This window comes from Micrasema longulum, unplaced genomic scaffold (assembly GCF_059751315.1).
Source record: "Micrasema longulum isolate JH-2025_06_02 unplaced genomic scaffold, ASM5975131v1 h1tg001068l, whole genome shotgun sequence".
Taxonomy (NCBI): Eukaryota; Metazoa; Arthropoda; class Insecta; order Trichoptera; family Brachycentridae; genus Micrasema; species Micrasema longulum.
This window is the reverse complement of record NW_028278256.1, coordinates 201,171-220,600: the sequence shown is the minus strand read 5'-3', so window position 1 is coordinate 220,600 and position 19,430 is coordinate 201,171. Positions and strand designations below refer to the sequence as shown.

The 19,430-nt window shown below is 33.1% G+C and overlaps 1 protein-coding gene across 2 annotated transcripts; it reads right to left on the bottom strand.

Moving 5' to 3' along the window:
- Nucleotides 1–812: 812 nt before the first annotated feature.
- Nucleotides 813–18,744, bottom strand: LOC148277210 (facilitated trehalose transporter Tret1-like). Of its 2 annotated transcripts, XM_088233205.1 has the most exons (8): nt 18,490–18,742; nt 17,233–17,462; nt 15,270–15,593; nt 12,380–12,491; nt 9,549–9,581; nt 7,528–7,745; nt 5,203–5,403; nt 813–3,048 (listed from the first exon to the last, which is right to left on the bottom strand). In XM_088233205.1, exons 1-8 carry the CDS (start codon nt 18,551–18,553, stop codon nt 2,794–2,796), a joined length of 1,437 nt encoding a protein of 478 aa, XP_088089331.1. In that variant the 5' UTR covers nt 18,554–18,742; the 3' UTR covers nt 813–2,793. The 2 variants fall into 2 exon arrangements, 1 of the variants encoding a protein (XP_088089331.1); XR_015823553.1 differs by lacking the exons at nt 813–3,048; nt 5,203–5,403 and having other exon boundaries at nt 7,643–7,745; nt 15,446–15,593; nt 18,490–18,744.
- Nucleotides 18,745–19,430: the final 686 nt, after the last annotated feature.

The window sequence follows — 19,430 nt, the reverse complement described above, 5'->3', positions numbered from 1 at the left end:
AATCAACTCAAACGACGTAACTTCGTGATATATATATGGTACATAATATAATTTAAGTAATATATACTATAAATTGATGTTTTTCTGTGGTTCTGTGTGATACAACAACTCTCATCCATGAAATCAACTCAAACGACGTAACTTCGTGATATATATATGGTACATAATATAATTTAAGTAATATATACTATAAATTGATGTTTTTCTGTGGTTCTGTGTGATACAACAACTCTCATCCATGAAATCAACTCAAACGACGTAACTTCGTGATATATATATGGTACATAATATAATTTAAGTAATATATACTATAAATTGATGTTTTTCTGTGGTTCTGTGTGATACAACAACTCTCATCCATGAAATCAACTCAAACGACGTAACTTCGTGATATATATATGGTACATAATATAATTTAAGTAATATATACTATAAATTGATGTTTTTCTGTGGTTCTGTGTGATACAACAACTCTCATCCATGAAATCAACTCAAACGACGTAACTTCGTGATATATATATGGTACATAATATAATTTAAGTAATATATACTATAAATTGATGTTTTTCTGTGGTTCTGTGTGATACAACAACTCTCATCCATGAAATCAACTCAAACGACGTAACTTCGTGATATATATATGGTACATAATATAATTTAAGTAATATATACTATAAATTGATGTTTTTCTGTGGTTCTGTGTGATACAACAACTCTCATCCATGAAATCAACTCAAACGACGTAACTTCGTGATATATATATGGTACATAATATAATTTAACATATTACAACAGAGATGAAGAACATTTAAGATAAGGAAATATAGAAGTCTAGGCATGTACAGGGCTTATGACCTGTCAATGGCTGGTTTAAGTGGCCACTTTACACACTGTGTAACATTCACCATTCTGCCCATATTTTACATGTTGTGTGTAGTAGGATGAAATGACTGTAAAAGATATTGAAAGGAGGGTGAGTGCCGGGAACAAAGTGAACGGTTCACTTAAATCAACTTTGGCAAATAAATGTTTGTCGCAAGAGGCAAAATTAGCAGTTCACAATGGAGTCCTGGTCCCGACCCTGATGTATGGGCGCGAAGTATGGTCTTGGAAAAACATGGATGAAAGTAGGCTGAATGCTGTCGAAATGCGATCTCTCAGGCGAATGTGTGGTAAAACTATGTACGATAGATGCGCAAATGTTGAGATCCGTACCTTATGTAAGGCTGAGATAAGCACTATCGACAAAATCGGGAAAGGAGCTATGCGCTGGTTTGGATATGTAGAGAGAATGGACAGCGAAAAAACGGCTAAGAATATTTACAATGCGAATGTTGATGGATGCAGAAATAGAAGAAGACCGAAAAAAACATAGCATGAACAAATGCAAGAAATATTTTAAGATGGACATGTCAAAAGTCGGAATAAACGGCGCGCGTGCATGAGAAAATGTATTAATGTTGAGGCAGCGAGATCTGTATGTAAAGACAGAGTTATATGGCGTTCTATTCTCTGCCTACCCAGACGAGGAACCGAAGTGATGGATTGTTTGTTTTGTTTATTTTTGTGCATAATACCATCTTGTGTTTTGTATTATTTTGGATTGAATTTACTGATATTAAATAATGTCACGTAAATGTTTTTATTTTATAAACTGTCCCAAACGAGTTTTTTTTATAACTCCTGTAGCTCAATCACAAATAACTATCGACGTATTAATAAGCGACGAGATAACAATTTCTTACCATGGTTGTTTATCGTATTCGCGATCACAAGCCAAAGGTCAAGAAAAGCAGTCGCCATAGTAATTGTAATTTAATTTTCCCTTTTTTTGTATAAGATACTCCTTGCTTTTTTGCAAATGCAATTTATTGTATTGTTTTTTATAGTATACGTTGATTTTTCGCCAATGAACTGTATTAAATTTATTTACGAGGAAAACAAAAAATAAACCGACATGAGCGTTGACTTAGAGATTACACACGCGTTGACTTATGACTGCGATAACTTAAGCATGTTCATTATTAACAAATTACAACAGGGATGGAGAATACCTTAAATAAGAGAATATGAAAGTCTAGGCATTTACAGGGCTTATGATCTGTCACGGGCTGGTTTAAGTGGCCACTTTACACACTGTGTAACATTCACCACATTTGCCCATGTTTAAACATCGATATTTCTTCAATTCTTCCATTTTATTAATTTTGGGAAGTTAAAGAGCTGAAACCTTTATTGTTGTGAAGAGATTCATCTGACTGAATTATTTCACATACTAGTTCTCCATCCTTGTTGTAATTTGTTAATCTTAATGACTCCCGAGGGGGTAAAATCCAGTCTTTTGTCTACGAACATTGGACAAACTCAAATATTGTAATGCTCATTATTGTTCATTGGGATCGCTCAAATGCTTAGCATGTTTTTGTGCACGTCGATAGTTATTTGCGATTGAGCTACCGGGAGTATAATATGATGTTCATATATTATTAATCATAATTTAAAAAATAATGAATATAAATAATTATAACAAAACTCCGGGTAAGACATCACATTACGAAAAACTCACACTACAGAAGTATACAAATTAAAAAAAAAACATTTCAATGTTTAATATTCGTCTATTTTATTCAATACATAAATTTATTTTCAAACAAGATGCTAAACGTTTAATGAAAATTTTTGATTTGCCGTAAAAGTAATAAGTATTTTTAAAATCAAATTTACATAAGGTGTGATAAGTTAATATTAATTATTAATTTGCCATCCAAAGGGTTAATCGTTTGATTTTATTTCTCAACTGACATTTTGTCTTGCAGTTTTATTGTCCCGTTTACCCTCTAACAGAGCGACGAGGTCGTCGATCGGAACCCCCTTGGTCTCCGGCAGGAAGAAGTAAATTATCAGTATGGTGAGGACGCCGAATAAAGCGAACCCCCAGAAGACGCCGTGACTCCCGAGAGCTGAAATGGCCGAAGTGTAGAACTGCGTCACGACGAAGGTACAGACCCACATCCAGGTGAAGCCGATGCTGCTCGCTAAACTCCTGACCTGTAAAAAATAAAATTTTAGCGGTTGAAATGAACATAGAATTTTTTTTTTTCAATTTTAAAAATAAAATAACGCAAATTGTAATAACATTGTAACCATGACCCGGATTCAATTAAATAAATTAGTAAAAAACTGGTGACTGGGTTTACGTAGAAAAAAATTGGAAAATTTACTCAAAAACATTCTTAAATAATAAATGGTACGAGTATAAATAATTATTGTTTAACTGTAAAATAAATAAACCAGTCGGTAAAAATGTTGTTGTTTATTTTGTATAAAAATGTCTGCCTTAAAACAGGTTGTACCTAGTTAGGCAGACTAGACATAATCCAGAGAAATCTATTACCTAAGTGTGTATGTAGTAAATAAAGAAATTGTTATTTTTGTTTATAAACCATGATAATTATTATTATGTCTTCTCTATCCCATTGAGAGTGATTAATTTGGGGATTTTTATTTTTTGCATGCACCCAAACTTTGCTTCATTTATTTATTTAACCTCGGCGTGGCAGTACATACAAAGTGAATAATGAATACAGCTGAAAATATTTAAGCATGCTTCAGAAGCATGTATACCAAAAAAAATTGACAATCGGACTCTCTAAACCCGCGAAAATTAAAATTTCTTGTTGTTTTCTGGACACCCCGTATTTGTAATGTAAATGTATGTACTTGTTATGCCAATGTACATGCAACATATGCTATTGTTTACAAGTATTTAACCCAATTTTAAATATATACATATATATTCAAAATAATGTACAAAAGTAAACAAAATCTAGATCGCGCCAAACTAATAATAAAAAAAAAATTACCGGCGCCTTTGTAACACATTTTTTTAATGGTAAAATTATCTCAAAATATTAAATGAACACAAAACAAACAAAAAAACAACCACTGTAAAAATTAAACAACACAATATATATTTTACTTAATGTTATTAAATATTTGTATTTATCCACTGACCGACTTTTCTATGTCTACCGGTTTCGAGACGTACCCGTCTCTTCGTCAGGACGCCAATTAAACCAACAGGCGGCCTCCGTGATGTAGTGGTCAAGACGCTTGACTCACGCACGGGAGGTTCCGGGTTCGATTCCCGGTGAGAACACAAAAATTAAAAATGTTATTTATCTCAAGCCTGGGTGCTCTGTGATGTAATTCACCACTGTAATTAGGCCTCCTGGCCTGTTGTGGTGCAAAAAAAATGTAAAAAAATGTAAAAAAATGTAAATGTAACATGCAAACCCCACTATACACCTTCACCATGGTTGTTGCACAAAAATATAAAACCAACACGACATGCATTTTAATAAGCGCATGCACTGATTAGGACAAACATGCACTGATTAAATTATGAAAATATTATCTTGTTTGAGAATTAATGAAAAAAGTAGAAGGGATGGAGGGAACAACTATGGTGAAGGTGTATAGTGGGTTTTGCATGTTAATAATACAAATATACTTCGACTGGATAGACAGAACTTTACACCTTGAATTTTTGATTCTTGATGAGGAAATCCTTTAATCGTTTGATTTTTTTGATTTTTTGATTTTTTTTATTTGAAAATTTATTTATAAACCCTTACGGATTATTACATTATATATTCTTCGCTGCAAACTGGTAGAGCTCTTTACCTCGGCAGGAAGCTAATTAAATAGCTTTGGTACAATATATTATTCTGCCGTCCTGCTTCCATTGAAGTTTTGTGCTCTAGACTCTACCAGTTTCATGGCTGTTATCGATCTTGTTCCATGTTGGTGACTGAGCAGGGTTTTTTCCTTATCAAATTGCTTTATTATTAGCTTAAAGTGGTAAAATTGCTTCACCATAAGTAACCCACAATGTTTAAAAATAATTGTGTCATATTTTTTGCAAATCTTTTTGATTTCTTCATTTTTAATCATTAAGAAGAGAAGTCTTTTCTGAAGGTTGTAAATTCTATCAACGTATGACTTGTGAGTTCCTCCTCAAGACAGAATTCCTTATGATATAATTGATTCTGCAAGACTTATGTAAACTAACTTATGTAATTTAAAAGGTAATATTTTCTTCAGCTGATGATGATGCATCATATCCTATGAGAAAATGTTCCTTCCTCCATCCATATTAAAATAATTACATTTATTGTGATATTATTTTGATATACAAACCTGGACGACAAAGACTTCTGAATACAAAATGTACGGAATAGGTCCGATCCCGATGGAGAATGTGCAGACACAAGTTGATAAGGCAATGATTGGTATCCAGCCGAAATGGCTAACATCATGGCCGCAGTTTTTAACGTAGAAAAATGTTCCGAGGCAAGCGGTTGAAAGGGATACAGTTGTGCAGGAAATGAGAAGAAGGATCTGAAACACATCGAACGATGATTATTATACTAGTTTAAATGGATATATTTCAAAAAGATTTACGAATCAAAATGCTGGACCATGAAGAAAAAGCTTGACCAGAAAACTCGTACTGCAAAAATTAAGATCCTCAGATGGTCCGCAGCAAGAGCGTGCCGTGAGGTTTTAGATAAGAGAAGCAGTCACTTGGTACTTGGTACATAGGTTAAATGTGTAAATACAACCATAACAATAATTCTAGTGAGTGCTTTTAAATAAATTAAAAATCAATTTTATGCCATGATTTTAGAATAAAAGAGTTATACTTCATAATTTAATATTATATTACCATCGCGTTAACCGATTCAAGTGCTAAATTTGTTGTAAACTGTCACAATATACGAAAAATGAACGCGGATTGGTTTGTTGGAATTGCTTCCATAGACATACTAAAGGTCCCAATTTGCGCACGCGCAAACTTGTGAATTCAGTACTGGGCGACCGCCTTAAAGGAATCAAAATACTTTTGTTGTTCCATATTCCAGAATTAGACGAAGTACAAGTATAGTTTACTTCAGCCCACGCATAAATGCGCAGTCGAAAGGTTGTGTGTAGGCTTGCCGTAATTTTTAGAAGTTAATAATGAAAATATTAGCTAAAATTACTAAAGATATTAGTTAACCTATTGCTGATTTTATTAAAAAAAGAAAATAGATACTGATTGTTAAAAGGTATAATTTTGAGGGACGCATTAGTTCTATCTAAAGCTAGGGTTTCCTAGGGCAGCGATGCCCGTATTTTAACGGCCGTAGTGAACGGTGATGCAGTGGACAGCCGTCGTAACGGTGACTAGAGTGTGGTTTCCTAGGAAAACGGTGTTATCAACACCATTTAACACTGTTTCCCTAGGAAATCACTCTCTAGTCGACGTTACGACGACTGTCCACTGCATCACCGTTCACTACGGCCGTTAAAATACGGGCACCGCTGTCCTAGGAAACCCTAGCTTAATGGACGGACCGCGCGTGGTACGGTATCAGGATTGCTAAGACAAAAAATGAATACTTTCGTGGTAGTTTTGGGGTCACGCCTATTCCGGAGAAACGAGAAGAGATTAGACTCCAATAGTATCTTAGAGTGATAATACGTCACTGGCTAACAGAGTCGCTAATACGGGCAAAAACCATTCTATGATTATCAACCTCGAAGTTTGGAGAAATACAAGAGGCTAGGCCGTAGCTACAAAGGTCGAAACAGTCTGCAGGATCAGGAAAACAGGCACAAAGCCCACAAGTTCTCAATATAGAAGACACAGAATTTATGAATAGTATGGAAACATAGTAAAGTTGGCAACAAACACTAATTAACCCATAATGACCGTCAACAATTTATTATTTAATGACTGTTTGGATTCCTCAAATGTATCAAACCCTCCCTCCATCCACTTGGAGTAAACTATTAAACGTTCAACAAATTACAACAGGGATGGAGAATACCTTAAATAAGGGAATATGTGAGTCTAGACATTTACAGGGCCTATGACCTGTTATTGGCTGGTTTAAGTGGCCACTTTACACACTGTGTAACATTCACCATTTTGCCCATGTTTGAACATCCATATTTCTTCAATTCTTCCATTTGTTGATTAGTGAAGTTAAAGAGCTGAAATCTTTATTGTTGTGAAGAGATTCATCTCACATAATAATTTCACATACTAAGCAACGCCTGAAAACAATTTTTAAATTTTTAAACTTCTTCTCGGACCAGTTGGTTTCATTACAATATTTGAGTTTGTCCAATTGTTCGTAGACAAAAGACTGGATTTCCGATTACAGGATTAATGACTCCCGAAGGGGTGAAATCCAGTATTTTGTCTACAAACATTTGGACAAACTAAAATATTGTATTAAACGTTCGTTGAATTCTTGGTAGGAGTGAGTGGTTATCAATATTTGATTTAAAGATTTGCCAAAACAATAGTTGGTGATTTTGTGTCCTCTACTCGGTGCAGCAAAATTAATTTGTATTCTTAAGTTTGGTGCGTCTAAGGATGAATGAATTATTTTATGTAGGTGTATGTCTGATATTTTACGTAAAAATTAGCAAAATACTAACAACATTAGAAATTAAATTATTTTCCCAAACCTTTCTTCCAAGTCTATCGACCAAGACTGTGGCAATCACCGATCCCACCAGCTGCAGTATGCCAACAATTATGCTTGACACTGCTGGAGACAATGTGCTGCCAGCATCGATGAATATACTATTGGCATATACTAATATAACGAAGATACCCATGAAGATTTGCGCTGACAATAGAAATGTGGTCAAACCAAAGGCTTTCAACGATGCCCGGGAAGTGACTGCAATAAAATTGTTTTTAAATATGGGACTGCCTGGCCGCCAAACAACAAAGTTTAACAACGGCAGGCTACCCACAAAATGAACACACACTATCGATTTTCTTAGTTTTTCCTTTTGGACTGGATAGTGCCAAATTAAAATACGAAGACATATTGTTTTAATTTTATTTTTTAAAGTAAATGCTCAAAATAGGCTCCATCATTCGCTTTGCACAGACTAAACCTTTTTATATTTTTTTTAACGATGAATCGTTTCGAAAAATATTGCAATGAATGTGTCAATAATCCCCGATTATTAAAAGCCAGTAACTATTACCAACTTTTAATAGGTTAAAAATGATATTATAATGGTAGGTACTTAATATTATGAGTTAGCAGCAACTGGCTTCTGTTAGAAATGAAAAGTATGCTAAAACATTGTTTGTCTCGTTCTTGCACTGCTGTGGTTGGTTTATTAGGGGGTGTGGTATTGTGAAGGCTATTGTATTATTTGAAAGACTTGTTTGGGTTGACATTACTTAGTCGTTTACCATCTTCCCTTACCTGTGTTACGTTTTGCTTTCCGATCTATTTAGTCAATCCTCAGAATTTGGCTTGTTTATTGTAAGACTTGGTGTAAAATGTAAAGGAACATTTAAATGAAGTTTTTCTACCCTGATGGATTGGTTGTGGGAGGCCAATAGCGTGGCTTCAAAGTTCCCAGACCTAATTCCCGTCTTTTTTTTCATTTAGGGCTCTCTAATATTCCTCTATTGAACACTTAAGGCCGAAATTAAACCAGGGCCAAATGAAGATAAGAGAAAAGGAAAATCCATTCCGTCGACTCAAAAGAAATTTTATTAAAAGGTGTAGTCTATGCAGTGCGAATGATGGAGCCTATTTTGAGCATTTACTTTAAAAAATAAAAATAAAACATCATGTCTTTGTATTTTAATTTGACACTATTAATTCCTTTTATCAAAAAAATCTTTATTCTTTACTTAGTATAGTTGCGTAATCTAACCAAAATAAACTAGCTAACTTTTTATGTACGTCTTTATTGCATAGAAAAAATATTAATTTCAACACTTGTACAATTAAAGATCACTTTTTAACATGATGCCTTAGCACTAGCCAAATGAAATTTTCAGGAAAACTTTTCCATAAATATGAGTAGTTTTTGAAATAGGATGCAGAATTTTTTCGCAATTTTTTTATAGTCTTTAAAAGTTAGTTGAAAAATTAAGTTTGAATTTTTTTTGGAAAAGTCTATTTTTTATTCGGAATTAAATCAAATAACGGCTCAAAACTGTATAGTAGGATAAAAAACCAACTATTGAGCTTCTTGTAAAAAAAAAATACTGCCCTAGACTAAATAGTTTGGCTACACTTGGAACATCCAGCCTCAAATCGGATTTTTACTAAAAATTCTTAAAAATCCGAATAACTTTTAAACGACTTAATATCGCTAAACATACATGGCGGTTAAATCGATAGGCATTCAGGTCCCCCGTCGTTCTGCCACCGATGATCCGTCCTCACAGTTACAGGCTGTATACATTTGAGAATAGCGTTCATAATTGCGGCCCTGGTAAGGCTATCTACAAATATTCATTTAAAACAAATAACTATCCCCAAAATAATTGGTCGGTGATCGGGGGAGGTCTGTTAGTTAAGCCGACGGAAGTTAGTAGTACATGCGTTAGTTTTATGGGCAGCCTGGCGTTGTTCAGCTTTGTTGTTTAGTGGACAGGCAGTCCCATAAGAGCATTATGCTTAACGTCTAGTAATGTTCAAATTATAACAATGAGAATATAAACTTACAAAGATATTTCCATGGCGATACATTTGCATTTTCTGAAACAAATTTTAAAAACATTTACTAACTTTTGTGTGGCTGTAGCGTAACAAGAGTCTACATAGGATACAAGGCAATTATTTGTTTGAATTATGAAGTCAGATTTTTTGTAATCATCAAATGAACATTTTCGTACATGGGTTTGGAAAGTGAAATTTGTATAAATATGCCCTATTTTAAGACAAAAACTAAAAAAAGAAGAAATTCGTTCCATCAGTCAGGTATTAACAGCGAACAGGAGTGCACGCTAGTTAAAGACTGGCGTATTGATGATATTTTTTATTAATATTATTATTATTTTTATTTAAAATTATTTCAACAGAGAGGGAAAACATTTTGAGAAGGGAATATGGAAGTCTTATTTTAAAAAATAATTTGTTATTTTTCAATGTTTTTTTTTTCTTTTCAAATGTTTGAACTCTAGAATATTCTGTCTTTTGCGAGGTAACATGATGTTACATCACCGCATATAAAGGAATTTTGCAGTACAGCCTTTTATAAGTTCAAATAAAGATTCGAACGTAATGTTAACATTCGGAACAATATATTAAAATTAAAAGGCACGTTATTAATTAAAAGGCACGTTATTCCTGTACTAGCTACATCTATTTCGTAGCAAATATTGCGTTGCTCTCAGTAATATTTAAAAATATAGAGATATTGTATTATCAAGATTCTCATGCAAGAAATATATTAACATATTTGAGGGTATTAGAAGCATACTTAGAAATCTCCACCAAAAACGGAAAATGAGTTATTGATGTTAAAATAAACAATACATAAAAACCTACCTACCTAAATAATAGCGTAATTCAAAACCGTCTCTAAATCTTGTAAAAACCGACTTCAATAATACTACTTGACACCGCAAACTTAGCATTGAGTTAGTGAAGCGTAATTAGAAATCTTTTTTTTCAAAGTTTTTCGCAAATATCTCAGTAACTCCTTCAAAGTTTGCTTCTAATTCTCTCATTTTCTTATTTCATATTTATTTCTATGAAACTAGCTACCATAGATACGACTCTACCCGGCAGCTGTCAATTTTTGAAAAAATGTGCTTAAAAATATAACCTATTATCTGCATTTTCCATAAATTGGATTGTATTTACGTATAAAGCAATATACCTTTTTTGTTTTTTGCAATTGCAGTGCATTTAATAGATTTTGCATCACACGCGACGCGAAGGTATCTTCCTGCGTAGCATTACGTCTGATCACGATAAAAGTACGTTAAAGAATTAAATCACCCACGAATTTTGTTAATTTTCTTTGATCTTATAGCGTGTCCATTTCAGTTTAACTAATTAGATTTCAAATATGTTATGTTATTTTTGTCCTATTATTACTTCCCATATGAAGAACAATATAAAACCAATAAACAAAAAAAACATTAGTATTTCTGTGACCTGTTATTTGCTTAAACATAATTGTTTTGCCCAGCGGAATTTTTAAATATTAAAAAAATATATATATTAATGTTAAGCGAGCAGCTGAAAGCTGCTATCTTTAAATCTATTTAAACGGAAGTTAGTTGTTGGCGCACTTAAACTTTTCCCAAACAAATCTAGTCCATTGTTGAACCCATTGAGACTACACATTGAGATCAGCTCTTGTGGCAGCTTGTTCCAACCATCAACAACCCTATTGCTCAGGAAATGCTTCCGTGGATTTAGATTGAATCTTGTTTTCTCCAGACTGAGACTGTAGCTTCGAAGACGAGCATCTCGTTTAAGCTCGAACATGGGATCCAAATTGGGCAGCTATAGTGACCGTTGAGTGAGTATCTTGTATGTTTCTTTTAGGTTACCCCTTTCTCGCCGTTCTTGCAGAGTTGTGAGACCGATAGTTTCCAGCCTCTCCACATATGGAAGCCGTTTTAGGCTCGGCGACAACTTTGTCGCTCGTCTTTGGACTCTTTCCAACAAGTTGATATCCTTAACAAAATAATGATTCAATATTTGAAACCCGTATTTGAGAGTAGATCTGATATAGGTTTTGTATATTTTTCGTAGCATATTCAGTGTTATTTATGAGAAGGCTTTTTTTATCAAGTAGATAATTGTATTGGATTTTTTCGTTATGTTTATGTGACATTCCCATTTTAAATCATCTGTTATTTCATTTAAATTTTTTATTGATAATTCTTCATGGAATTCCATTGTAATGATGTAATATGTAACTTATATTTACATATAAGTTATTAATTTAAAAAGTACTTGGTACACTTCCACTTATTTATTTTGACCAATTAGCGCTTTCACCCTCTAATGGGCATCTTCAGACTGGCAGATATTAATCACTTATATGTAAATATAAGTTATTACATCATTCTTCTGTTATTGTTATTCCTGTCTTTTTGTTGTTTCACAGTTATAAAATCTACACCATTTAGACTATATTTAAATTTGTATGGAGTGAACCGAATGCATAATTATTTGTCGAACGCAAACTTATCGGGTTATGGTCCTGCGGCTAGTGTCTCGGACTCACGGACCAAAGTACTGTGGTTCGAATCCCACTCTACCCCAACTTGATTCCCATTTTCTAATAGTGAGTTATTTACAACTCGTTGAAAATGGCCCTCAAAATTAAATATTTGGGTAAATCATAAGAACGCAAATATTTCTTTAAAAAAAAAAATCTTTTTAGAAATAAATAACAAATTGCAACAGAGATGAAGAACATTTTAGAGAAGGAATATAAAAGTGTAGGCATTTACAGGGCTTATATACCTAACTTACGCTAGGTTATAATAAAATATGCGAAAAATATACAAGATATAAACATAAAATTTTACCAAGGTTTGTATTTGTTGATTTGGATTGGGCTATTAACATTTCTATCTCTTTTTTAATTACATCGCTATCAGCTGGTAATTTTCGAAGCCACGCCAAAGATTTGATTGCTTCCTAAAACGAGAACAGTATCATTATTAATTTTTCATCATTTCGTCCTTCCACACCAAATGGTTCATAGGGCATAGCAATGGTAAACCAAACGCAGCGTATTTTAATAATATGTTTCATAAAGATAAAATGATCAATCCCGAAATTCAGGTGTTGTAGCTCAATCACAAATAACTAGCGACGTGCTTTTTTGCTAAGCATCTGAGCGATCACAATAAACAATAATAAACAACATTATTTTTAAGCATCTGAGCGATCACAATAAACAATAATGAACAACATTATTTTTGGTACGCGTATTTGTACTAGTACTTAATTTAACTCGGAAGAGTCTTAACTACATAAAATAAAGTAATCTGGTAATTAAAATACTTAACTTCAATATCAATACATAGATGGCGCTCCAACTCGCTTGTGAATGGTTTCTCGTTTGGTAACATATATACAAAAATCAAAAATGTTACCTGTGTGGATATTCGCTAATAAGCGGAATGGGAATGTTGTAGTACCTACTTAAAGTGGCCACTTAACCCAGCCAATGACAGGTCATAAGCCCTGTAAACGCTCGAATATCCATAATCCTGAATTTGAAAAAATTCTACCTCATCTCTGTAGGGATATAAATAAAAATAATGAACAAGCTTATCGCAGTCATAAGTCAACGCGTGTGTAATCTCTAAGTCGACGCTCGTGTCGGTTTGTTTTTTGTTTTCTTCGAAAATAAATTTAATACAGTTCATTGCCGAAAAATCGACGTTTACTATAAAAAATAATACAATATATTGCATTTGCAAAATAGTGAGGTGTATCAAATAGAAAAAAGTGAAAATCAAATTGTGATTACTATGGCGACTGCTTTTCTTAACATTTGACTTGCCAACCGCCGGCTAAATGAAATAAATAGTTTGATAAATAATAAATATATAAATAAAAATAGCAGTTTTGGAATATTTTCCATATTAACTAACACCGGTGAAATTTAAATATGTGATTGCGCAGCAGGATAAAAAGTCGTGAAACGTAAATATTTTGTCATTTAATATTAGGTGTTCACAGATGTTCCATTGTGATCGGGAATGCGATAAACAACCATGGTGACAAATTGTTATCACGTCGCTTATCAGAGCGTAGATAGTTATTTGCGATTGAGCTACTGGACTGAACCAGTAACAATGATAATATATTGATTCAACAATGTTTTGAGTATATCTAAACGTTTGCAGACTGGCTGGATTTCCTCCCTAGGGAGTTATTCTGATCTAAACTTGTTGCAACAGAGAGGGAAAACATTTTTGGGCAGAGAATATGGAAGTCTAGGCATTTACGAGACTAAAGACCTATCATTAGCTGGTTGAAGTGGCCACTTTACACACTGTGTAACATTCACCATTCTGCTCATATTTGAACATCTATATTCCTTCAATTCTTTCATCTGTTGATGTTTGTGAAGTTAAAGAGCTTAAACCTTTATTTATGCGGGTGAGATTCATCTGATTGAATTATTTCACCTACATACTAGGCAACGCCTGAAAATCTTATTTTATCAATCTCTATACTTCTTTATGGACCAGATGGATTTGTTTTATAATTAAATTCATTTTTTTTATTTTAAATTTTTCATTGATAAACTCTTATGGGTTAATAATAATATTTTTAACATCTTTTGTAAAGGTTGTCTGAGTCTTTAGTTAAGTTTTGTCTGGTAGTTTATTGTATAATTTCAGTCCATGGTGTATTAGTCTCGACTGTCCTTTTCTCGTTTTAGAAGGTTTCATATTATATTTTTCTGATATTCTCGCATTGTGTTGATGTTTACTCTAGTTTTTTTCAAGTTTTATTTCTTCGTCTACAATTACATCAGTGGTTAATTTATGAATACATTTCAAAGATTCTACTTTAAAGAGTTGAGTTACATTAAATTGTTTAAGTTTGTTTAAAAAATTCTTTAGTTGCTTTAGATAGAGTAGGCCATATACTAACTTTAATATTTTATTTTGCTGTCTTTGAAGTCTGTTTATGTCATTTTGATTATCTGTTCCCCATAGAAGTTGCATATAACATATTTTAGTTTTGACATAGGCTTCGTACGTAAACAATATTTTCGATTTGAAAAAAAAGACTCGATAATGTCGCTACTTTGCTAATCAAATTGTTGATATGAATTGTCCGTGTCAATTGTCTGTCTATTGTTAGTACCAAGTATTTAACATGTTCAATTTCATTTAGTCGTTCATTATTTGTGTAAGCATCTACTTTATGACATTTTTTTCTACATTCAAAATTGATAATTTTGCATTTCTTTTCATTAAGTGTAAGTAAGTTTGTGTTTTTACATTTAGTCAACATAGTAAGGTTTTCGTTTATGTCATTGTTTGTTAATACGTCTGTTTGATTTTTATAGAATAGTCGAATGTCGTCGGCAAATATGATAATTTTTCTATTAAAATTGTACAGTGATAAGTCATTAATACATATATGAAATATATAATAGTGGACCCAAAATAGATCCTTGTGGGACTCCAAAATTTACTGTTTGTATTTTTTTTTTTTCATTTACGAAGGAATACTGCTTCCGATTTGTTAAGTATGATTTTCGAAGTTTGCATTTAGTAGTTTTTTTTTTTTGTTTTTTTGTTTTTTTGTTTAATGTTACGCCATTGTCTCGGATGCTTCCCTATGCAATTTTGTGTACACTTTTTATCGTCTTAACTTTCGTCAAGTATTTCACGTCCAACTGCAGTGTTAAAACGAACCTTTTTGAAATGTTTACGAAGTACCCACCTCAATTTTGTTGGTTTTGACCAGATACGAAGGGGTTTCTGGCATCCGGCTCATCAGGATAAAGAACACAACCGTTATACCCAGTAAAATGCCAGGAACCGCAAAGTAGTTGACGTAGGCGCCGATCGTATAGATGAATACTATTCCTATGTTGAAGGCAAATATGAGGAAGCTACCCAGCGTCCCTCTGCTGTCCAGGCTCGCGACTTCTCCGGTGTACATCGGAGTCATGAGGACGATACCGGAGCCGCCCATACCAACAATCAACCTGGCGCAGATCAAGGCTACGGGATTTATTCCCGCGATTTTCAAACTCCAGGATATCTGATAAAAAAGGAATAATAAAGTGTACCAAGTATTTTAAAATCAATAACTTATATGTAAATACAAGTTATTACAATGGGATTGCATCAAGAATTGTCAATAAAAATCATTGAAATCAAATGACGTATAAAATATTGTTATGATAATAAAAAAAACATATATAGTTTTATTCAAAACAAAAAAAAATGTATAATGAATTAACTAGTAGTTAGGAATTGTATTGTTTATTTTTGCATAAAAATGTCTGCCTTAAAACAGGTTGCACCTAGTTAGGCAGACTAGACATAATCCAGAGAAATCTATAACCTCTGTATGTATGTGGTAGATAAAAAAATTGCAATTATTATTGTTATCTTTATATTAAATTAATTCCTCTGTACGTGTGATGTCACCGTACTCCTCCTAAATGGTTTAACCGATTTACGTGCGGTTTTCAGAAAAATATATATCTTTGCGCCGTGCGTGTTCGTAGATATTAAAATCTTCAATTGAATATGTAAATAAGAAGTTAGGAGAATAAGTGTTTTATTCATCGATCTACCAAGGTTGCATTCGAGGAGAATGCATTTGTCAAAAAATTGAAAGATATTGTTTTTTTGTGTATAAAAAAAGTTTGTTTTTGAATGTTTTTTAACAGCTTTTGTTTTTTGTGGATCTTAATCAGATTCTTTTCTTAAATTCCTTATAATTTCTACCAATTTATTTCTTTTTATTGGATTTTTGGTAACACTAAAATAATATGTTCACATCAAGAATATTGAATCAGTTCAACATCGATTTTTAAGAAAGATAGGCTGGAGGTTGGGCTTATCCAGAGACCTATATACGTATAATGAGTTAGAAACTACTTTGAATATATCTTCTCTTTAAGACCGTCGAAATAAATCCGACCTTATAGTCCTATTTACAATTCTCAACTCACTCTTTGATGCGCCTGAACTACTGAGCTTAATAAAATTAAATATCCCAACTAGAAACCTCAGACAAAACTTACTCTTTCATACCGATAACCATAGAACTAACAATGGTTTTCATTCCCCTATGCCCAGAATTCTTAGGTCTGCCAACAAACATACCAGTCTTGATTTCTTTCATAACAAGTTATCTTCTTTCAAACGATCACTGAATCAAATTCAATTATAAACACCTCTATCCCGCTTCCACTCCCACAAAGTTTACTATAAACCATTGAGTCTTTCTAATTTTGTTATAATAATTTTCTATGTATAAATGTGTCCATAAAAATGCCCATTGGGCGTATATATAAATAAAAAAAATATAAATATTAAATTTAATTCATTTTAAAAAATCGTATTTCTACATAAGTACACACCTTTGTTGGTGAGATGGCCGGAGTTTGACGTTTGCAAAAAGAATGCCATATTTGAAAAAATATTTATTTTATGTTTTGGAATTCAACCATAAACAAGTACCTACTTATATTCAATATTTTTTTGATATTGACAATTTTTAGTTTTGGAATTTAATCACAAACAAGTATTTGGGTACCTACTTATCAATGAAAAGTTTTTTGCCAACGTTCGGGCAGGTCAACGTCTGTCGGGTCCGCTAGTTATGAATAAACCTCAATTTTGTCTATTCTGAAGATTGTAAAATAAAGTAATTTGAAAACTGTTACCATGAACGGCACTGAAGCTACCAGAATGGATCGTTTTCGTCCAATGAAATCGGATAGCCATCCGAATACAGGCGCTCCTATGATGGCACCGATGCAGAATGATGAGGCGACCAAAGAGAATTCAGAATCAGTCAAAGGATCGCCAAGGGGTGAATCCTTACCAGCCAAAACGGGCAAAACTGGTGACACCCACCCTAATGCGCTGCCTTCAATGAATATTAGCAAATTTACTGAAAAAAAAAGTAATTTAAATCTCAAAATCTACAACCATGTTTTTTATTTATATACATAAATGCATATACAGGGTGATTGGAAGATGACTGCAAAGCTGGCGAAGATAGTATCGACAATTTAAAACCATTTAAGCCATTTTTTTTTCTTCTTTATTTTTCAAAAATATTTACATAATGGTTTTTTATGAAATTTATGAATAAAAAAATAAAAAAATACAGGTACTAATAAAATAAAATACAACAAAAATAAATTAAAGCTAGGACAAAAAAAAAACTACTACCTCAAGACAAGATCCGGTCTATCTTAGTGATTTTAAAAATCTAAAAAGACTTACACCAAAAAAGTCCAGATCTTGTCTCGAGTTTACTATACGACACAATCGGGACATTGGTGCAACGAGCCATAGTTTGCGCTGTGTTGATCGAGGAACAGCACATTATTATTTCGCTACCGGCGGATCTGAACATTGAATGCCACTTGTTCCAGTAACGATGGTACAGCAATTAAGCCATTCAGTAAATTAAACATAAATATGGAGTCAATCTTATTTCTACGTTTTTGTAGACTAGAGATTTTTAACATTGATTACATTTATCTGTAAGTGTAGTCTCCCCTCTCGAGGCCAATCATCCATGCTACTTTTCTTAGCAAACATGTTGCACCAATTCGACATGACTTATCCGGCCTACATGAAGGTAGACTAGATCACGGAGGCATATTCTAAAAGAGGACGAACAAGCGAGCAATATAGTGTTTTTTGTGAGATGTCCTGATTAGTGGGTTGGCTTCCCGAAAACCAGAAATCTACCACAGCACTCTATGATTGTTTGATTTAGAAAAAACTTGTGACGTCATTCAAGGAAGTTCATTTTTATTAAAACTATTTAAAAAAAAATTTTCGTACACTTTAGAGAAACTTCGCAAAACAATTAAATATTCTAATTTTTACCACTTGTTAGAATATTTTTTATATCCCATTTTCCGTAGCACTGAACTTCCTCATTATAAAATATAGTTACTTACCTATTCCAACTGCTATAAATTGATTCAGTACGCCACCATTTCCGGATGCACTCGGTTCTTTCATTATTTATATAATGAGTATATTTAGAAAACCTTATTTGCAAATATTGTAAATAAAATAATTGACAAACAACACCAACGGATACTGTGGTCTTCCGCTTTATTTAAGTCAGTTTAAAAGATTTTTTTACATTTGTAACAATTTGTTAATGTCATTACGTTAAAATACAAACGTTACTCTTTTGTCATTTTTCAAAAAATAATTAATTGCAAAATTTGCAGTACTTACTTATTTATTAATTATTATCGGAATCATACAGTCTTTTTATAAAACACAGGACCTTACTTATAAACTTGGTATATCGTTACGCCAAAGCATAGTGGTAGAATACGGATGGAAATTCAATTCTTTTTCAATTAATTTATTATAACAAACTAAAATTTAAGGCGTACATATTATGAAAATAAAAAAAATACACTGAAGAGGCTTTTGTCAAAGTAGTAGGAGAATCCTTCTCCGGAAAACCCCTTCAGATACATGGAACAGATCCACATCCAGAGCGATGTTTTTCAGCATAGCTTTAGCCCTACATGCTAGGGAATATAATCCTTATTCTTCTTCTTCGCGTGTCATGTCGGGTCCCCCGACGTTGACGATCACTTGGTAGGAAGCTTCCCTATCCTGAGCAGTGCGAAACAGCTCCTCCACAGTTCTAATCCTGGTCTCCTGACCCCTCTACGTCCCTCGATCTTCCCCTTCGTGACAAGCTGAAGTATGGCATATTTACCACCTCTCAACACATGGCCAAAATAAGAAATCTTACGGAGCTTAACAGTAGTGAATAACTCTCTAATAGTATTTATTTATACTTTTACATTGTTTGTATTCTTTTTTTATTCAGAATAACGTTCCCTCACTGGGGTGTCTCGTGCCGAGGCAA